This window comes from Cannabis sativa, chromosome 1 (genome assembly GCF_029168945.1).
Source record: "Cannabis sativa cultivar Pink pepper isolate KNU-18-1 chromosome 1, ASM2916894v1, whole genome shotgun sequence".
Classification (NCBI taxonomy): domain Eukaryota; kingdom Viridiplantae; phylum Streptophyta; class Magnoliopsida; order Rosales; family Cannabaceae; genus Cannabis; species Cannabis sativa.
In genome coordinates, this window is record NC_083601.1 from 56687901 (window position 1) to 56695659 (window position 7759).

The 7759-nt window shown below is 32.2% G+C and overlaps 1 protein-coding gene across 1 annotated transcript; it reads left to right on the top strand.

The window, feature by feature from the left end:
* The first annotated feature begins 3806 nt into the window (after positions 1-3806).
* Positions 3807-7759, top strand: LOC115704218 (cation/H(+) antiporter 15-like). The gene is made up of 3 exons (XM_061108624.1): positions 3807-4137; positions 4444-5439; positions 5537-7759. Exons 1-3 carry the CDS (start codon positions 3910-3912, stop codon positions 6755-6757), a joined length of 2445 nt encoding a protein of 814 aa, XP_060964607.1. The 5' UTR covers positions 3807-3909; the 3' UTR covers positions 6758-7759.

Here is a 7759-nt window from a genome sequence, read left to right on the forward strand (position 1 = left end):
CTTTTTCTCTAAAAATTATATTTATCAAATGTAAATCAATAAAGGTCAAAAGACCAAAATGCACCTAGGGCCAAATAACATCCACTATAATATACAAGAGCATAATTGTCATTTCACACTCATTTATTTTCAAATAAAAATTCACATTATCCAATACCAAATAAAATGCCAATATTTAATTCCCAAAATTGCATTTTGGGCCCGAACCCGGTTCAGCCCGAAAAACCTGATTGTGACTATACCGCGCCAACATGTCAGAACACACTTGAAAAGATAACACAGGCATACTATATTGTTGCCCTTAATTTTGCCCAAAATACGTGGACCAATATGACAACGACACGTGGATCCAAGAGGTGTGACTCTTAGATCAATTGACTAAGTCTCTTAGTTTCAAGAGTGTCAAACAAGAATATACCCTCCCGGAGGAGAGGTAAGGGCTCCACGTAGTCCCGGAGACCAGGGGAACGCCAAGGGATCTCTGGGAGAAACAGGACCTTATTTGAACAGTCACCTCTCATTTAATGTCGCGTAGGAGAAAACGTATTGGAACTGCCATAAGCAATAAGTCTGACGGCGTAACCCCTCTTATGCAGCTATTGTGCTATGATTAATAAGGCTAGTGACAGCTACTTATCAACAAGATAATGAAAAAAATTACAATCTAAAAATGATACTAACTTTAAAAACCAGTTTTATCAATATTAAATGAAACGAATTATTTCATTAAAAGAAGCAAAAAAAATAATTTCATCAATAACATAATAAAAAATACACAATGCCTAATAACTAAACTTTTACAAACGATACTAAATTTAAAAACCAGTTTCGAACATATAAATTTTAAATTAATACCTAATAATCAAACTTCTAACTTCATTCTTTACTTTGGAATTTAATTTTTTATTTGCTTGCTCAAAAATTAGAGTTAATTGAAACATACAATATGCAGCAAATATAACAAAGAGAATCATAAATTAAAATCAAAGAGAAAAAAAGAAACAAAGAAAATTAAAGAGACAAAAATGCAATAAAACCATAAAAGAATAAAAAAAAACAGTGGAATGTGAGAAACCAGTTAGTAAAACAACCAAAATAAAAACAAACAAATAAAAACCAATTTCTTGAAATAAATTAATAAAAAAAATTGAATAAAACTCAATTATGAACAACAATAAAAAAAATCAGTTATAAAAATTAGTTACTTAAAAAAAAAAACCAGTTATGAAAATAATAAAATAATATGTGTGTCAGAAACTGATTAATTAAAATAAAATAAAAATTATTGTTCAAATATCATTCAATAATAAAACTGGTTCTATACAAACTAAAAAAATACAATAATATCATAAAAATGGAGCAACCCCATTACAGAACAGTTAAAACCTGTGAACCCAGTTTCAACATGTGAAACCAGTTTTGACGCTATAAAAAATCATAACAAAATACAAATGTTAATAATAAAGTTAATTGAAACCAGTTTCATCAGACAATCAAATAAAAAAAAAAACACACACACACACAAAAATACAAAAAAAAAAAAATACTAATCACAAATATAATCAAAACACCACATAATGCATACCAATAATTTAATAACAAAATATAAGTGTAAGTTTCGAACCTAGAAACAAAATAATAAAAAAGTAACTTGAAAAAAAATTCTAATAATGAAACTATTTTTTTATTCTTTTAATGAAATTATTAGTTTCTTTCAATGTTGATGAAACTGATTTTTAAAGTTTATATTATTTAGATTATAATTTTTTATATTGTTTTTTTTTTTTTCAGGAGTATGTTGATGAAACTGGTTTTTTTTTTCTGCTGCTTTTAGTGAAATAATTAGTTTTTAACAAAAAATAGAGAAAAAAAATAGTAGTTTAAATAAAAAAAAATAAGTTTAATTTCTGTAAAAAAAAATAATATCTATAGTTGAGATTATTTTTTATTAATTTTAGTGTTTTATTTTTTTAAAAAAGAAAAAATAAATAAAAAGAAACACAAATTTAAAGTTTTTTATGGCATTCCATATGACTTTTTCCTATATTTGTAAGTTTTTTTAAAAAATGACATATTTAGTGTAATTAAATTTTTATGCCATATATATATATATATATCAAAACTTATCTTTATTTTCTCATATTTTTGTAAATAGCCCATTCTAAAAAGGTATATGTGTAATTTAATATCTAAAAGCCCACACTTTTTAAAATATTATCATTTGCATCTAATTTGTTTGTATTATAAAGTAATATATATATTCTAAAAGGGTATATGAGTAATTCAATGTGAGAAAGCCTAAAAACATTGACACTTTTATATAGGTTATAGATAACCGGTTATATTTTTAGTTATATATGAGACATTTACTTTAGTGACTTTTCCAGCGACGTTGACTTTTCCGGCAACTGTAATTTTTTTGGCAAAACTTATTGTTGTTTTACAAATATGGAATTTCTATTTTTTTTTGTTTTTACAAAAATATGGCATATAAAAAATCTATAAATGTAAAAAAAAAAAAAAAAAAAAAAAAAAATACCATAATCCTATATTTGTTATTTATGCCATAAAAAAATAAACTATACCCGCAATTGTCATATTTATGAAAATTCACCTTTCAATTAAGAAGTGTTTGTGATTGAAGTCCATAAAAAAAAGTGTTTGGTTATTTTAGTTTGAAAATAGTATTTTATGATTTTAATTTGATATATCCTTTAACTACAGGATTCTCGTAGTCTATTCTACATATATTTAATATTTTACACACAAAAAATTGTGAAGTAACACAAATAAAAGTTTGTTTTCCTTCTACTTTTTAAATAATATTACGTTATTTATTTGAATTAATAACTTTCAAAAATTTACATTTTTGATTGAGTGATTAAAAATAATCCCTAAAATAATAAAAAATTACATATACTGTACGTTTCTGTCAAAAATTACTATATCTAGACAATTCTTGATTGTGAGATGGAGGGTCCCCAATGGCTTTTTGGGCTCAGTGGCTAATTTGCCTCTCTATGAATGACATGATTTTTCCTTCAAAATAAAAAATGTAATGGTATCCTACAAATTTATTTATATAAATGAATGAAAATATTTTTAAAAAATAATTAATTAAAGATGAAAACTTAGACCACTAGTATTTTGAAGATTTGGATGAATATATAGTAATTTACGAATTTTCAGCTGCTCTAAATAACTGGGAAGTGGGAACCAACCAACCAACCATTCTAACAAAAGAAAAACATCGAAAATTATTCTAAACCAAGCAAAAAAGTTCATATTTTATATTTACAAAACAAATTCAAAGAAAAAGCACATATATATTTCGAAAGCTGTTATTTTTCTGTTTCTTTGTTTTATTTGACGTCAGTTTGATCAAAAAGGAAAAAAAGGAATGTTCATATCAGGAGACAATTAATAGTCATCTTATTTAGTATTGGCTTACAATATCACAACAGCATCACAAAGATTAACCATTCTAAGTGATCTTAAACCCACAACAAGTACCCAGCAAAGATTTTCAATATCCTATCACATGGTCACATAGCGGGTGATTTTACTAGTTGTGTGGCCAAATTACCCACACACAAGAGGTAACTGGGTCACCAAATTATTCATCTGGAACCAATCAAAGGTTGGGATGGGTCCTACAATATTTTAAACCGATTAGAATAAAAGTATTTGACCAATACGAGTCAAATATATGGTAGTTAAATATAGACCTGAGACTTATATTAACTAACCTCTCCAAAAAGACTTAACCGCCAAAAAGCGTTGGATTTTGACGGCCCAACGTTAATTTCGCTTTGGCTCTTTTCCTCTTTCAAATATTTTTCTTTGATGGTTTCGGTTTACTTTGAGTAATTTCGTCGAAGAGCTGGTGGGCGACGGCGGCGGATAACAATGGCCACCCCTGTCGGAAACACGATTATCGGGATCAGGGGAGCCCCTATTACGTGTGTGAAGGAAGATATGAATCGCAATTATCGAGGTATTTGGTACGGAGATAGCCCTTTTAACTTCGTATTTCCTACGGTTCTGGCCAAAGTCATCGTCATTACTCTTATTTCCCGCGGATTGTTCGTGCTTCTCAGGCCTCTCAAGCAACCCAAATTTGTCTGCTATGTTCTGGTATGCCTGCACATTCCTCACCAATGTCAGTTTCGCTTTGTTATTTTGTTAGTTTAATAACATTTTTGTGAAATTATTATCCTGATAGAAGTTTTGGTAAGGCAAAAGTTTGTATATTGATATTTGGCACCATGATAACCAGTGTAATATTTAAGTTCTGTTTTCACAAATTTAAATTTAGAATCAAATAAATAGAACCGATATTATAATTTCAAAGTTAAAATCACTGAAAACTAGAATATAGAAAAGTCATATTCTTTCAAATATTGAATTTTTTGTTTGGTTGTTGTTGGTTTTGAAATTCAGGGAGGCATTATCTTAGGACCATCATTTATAGGAGGCATCCCAATAGTAAAAGCTACATTATACCAACCAAGAGAGACTGAATTGTTTCGCACACTGGCCATTATCGGTGGACTATATGCAGTTTTCCTTGTGGGAGTAAAGATGGACTCATCTCTTATAGCAAGGTCTGCAAAGAACAGTTGGAGGATTGGGATATGCGGTTTCTTATTGGCTTTAACAGTCACTTCAACTCTCATCTTCACACAACTTGATCATCTTCCAGGAATCATTATGAGAGGACCCTTTGTTTTCTACGTGCCCTTGTCTCTATCCTACACTTTTTTCCCAGTCGTAGCTGAGGCCTTAGAAGAACTCAACCTAATGAATACCGAGTTGGGTCAGCTCGCCATGTCTTCTGCAATGCTCAATGATTTCATTTTCTGGTTCTTCTTAGGACTCTCTGTTGCTTTTAAGCAAGATACAATTAGCCATTCGATCCGGGCTATGTTTTCTTTCATTGTACTAGCGATTTTCACGTTCACTGTTGTACGCGGACGTGTAAAGTTAATTATCAGGAAAACGCCGATTGGTAAACCAATAAATGATGTTTATATCGTTTGTGTATTAGTTGGTGTTTTATTTATGGCACTTGCCTCGGACTTTATTGGTTCGACTTCTCTTCTTGGTCCTTTACTACTTGGGTTAGTCATACCTGCAGGACCCCCACTTGGGTCAGCACTAGTACAAAAAACAGAATGTTTTGTGTCAGAGTTTCTACTGCCTTTATTGTTTGTGCAAGTGGGTTACAGCACAGATTTGAAAATAATTCGGAACTGGGAAATGTTTGCAAAATTTCAGATCATCATTGTTCTGGGGTATTTATCCAAATTTGTTGGAACTTTGCTGTTTTCTCTCTCCTGCAAGATCAAATTCAAAAGTGCTATCTTGCTTTCTCTCATTATGAATATCAAGGGTCTCCTTGAGCTCATCAATCTTCATCGATGGATTTTCAGTACGGTAATAATAAAAAAAAATTATGGTTTCATTTTTTCCTCTTTAGTATTTCTCTTAATTTACCATGTTCTCACATTGAATTAATTAAAAATTATCGCAGTACATAGATGAACAAACATACACTCAACTAGTTTTGTCCACACTTGGGGTGACCATGATCGTGACACCTTTGATAGATATCTTGAGCAGGAGCCGAACACGACTTGACCTGTCTTGCCGCAACAGAGGCCTAAGAACCCTTTGCTCTATGCCTAAAAACACCGAGTTTCGAATCCTTTGCTGTGTCCACGACGAAGAAAGTGTCCACAGCTTGATTACCCTCCTAGAGGCATCAAATCCTATAGAATCAAGCTCGATATGCACCTACTTAGTCCAAACTTCCGAGCTGATTGGTCTAGCCGCGCCTCTTCTAGTCCCCTACGACAAAAAGAGGAGGAAACTCAAGCTGGCGTTCTCGGCCAGCACTGACCAAATCATCCGTGCCTTTGAAAACTATGCTAAAAACTCAAGAGGCCCTGTTATGATCCTGCCTTTCATCATGGTTGCTTCGTACAAGACAATGCACGAGAGTGTTTGTCGTCTAGCTCAAGAGAAGTTTATCCCTCTAATCATCCTCCCCTTCCAACTCAACAACCGCTACAGCGGAATCAATGCCCATTTACGCCAGTTCAACGCCAACGTCCAAGCCTACGCTCCATGCACAGTGGGGATCCTCGTGGACAAGGGATTCTCGTGCGGTATGAGCTTGATCCACTTCTCCTACCACGTCATTGTGATCTTTCTCGGTGGACCTGATGACCGCGAGGCCTTGGCCTACGCCACTAGAATGTCAGACAATCGAATGACAGTCACAGTCACGGTCCTCAGAATCATTCTGCTAAGAAATGTGGAAGAAGAGGAATCCCAAGAAGCAACAGAGAAAAGTAGTGATGAGGCTGCATTAGACGAGTTGGTGGTGGAAGAGTTCAAGATCAAGAATATTGGTAGTCTGTCCTCGCTTTGGAAGGAGGTCACAGTGGACGACGTGGTGGAGGTTATGAATACCATCAGATCAGTTGAAGGGCACTACGACCTGGTGATGGTGGGGAGACGGAGGAGCTGGTCGGCCATGATGATGGGAGATGATGAAATGATGGATTTTGTGGAGAATGAGGAGCTTGGGTTGATAGGTGACATGTTAGCATCGTCTGATTTTTGTGGAGGAAAGGTGTCTGTTTTGGTTATGCAACATTATAGGGAAGGTGTAACAACAACTCGTTCAGGCTCTAACAAGTCGCTTATTGAAAAAGTCCAATTGCTCACACGTCATGCCTCACGTTAATTATGACAAGATTTTGTTGTTGTACTTGTTGTTGTTGTTGTTGTTGTTACTAGCTTAGTTTGTTTGGTTTAAGTTACTTAGATAGATCAATGTCACGAACCTAGATTTATATAAATGGGGTTTTTTAGTTTGACTTTGTTACACGATGTAAAGTCTATTCTTGCCCATCAAAACACGAAATGTTCTGTATATTATAGAGATTCTCAGAATTACTTGTAGTTATCAATTTGATAATTTAGACTAATTGAATCAAATGTTTTAGTTAGTGGTTAAACAATTTATGTACTTTTACAACAATGCTAAAAGGCAAATTTATGCGATGTTTAACACTACACAATAATAAAGATTATTATTAAAATGTCAAACTTATTATTATATGTAAATGTTGTTAGAGTGTAGTGTGGTACATGTTTAGGGCTTCATTCAGTTCCTTACATTCAAAAAGTAAAATGAAATTTTTTTTGTATCTCATTTTGTCTCACCCATTTAACAATCACCCCCATTGAGCTTTATTTCCTCCTGCCCACATAAAGATTATTAAAAGAAAATGTAAAACGACATAGCTTGTCCTGTGGATATGACGATATACTGAAATGGAATTTGCCATGAATTGGAAAAATTACTTTTCTTCTCCTCTAATTACTGTTAGTACTTTGTTTTTATTTGATCAAATGGATACCATATTGTTAATGGGTGGTTTAGAATAATTTATTTGTTACTTTTTTCTTTTTTATTTGAGTCAAAGATGTTAGGAATAAAGATTTTTTTGTTAAAAAATAGTATATCATAATGTATTAAATTAATTTAAATACCACAAATCAATTTATTTGAGAGTATTTCAAAGAAAAAGAAAATTGTCTACATAGTTAATAATATGTAAGAAAAGTAGTTAGTTGAGTTGGCACACTTGTATTAGTTTAATACATTATGGAACACCAATTTTTCATTAGTAATCTTAATTCCAGATCCTAGTCCTACAGTTTTTTTTGCTCAAAATAGATC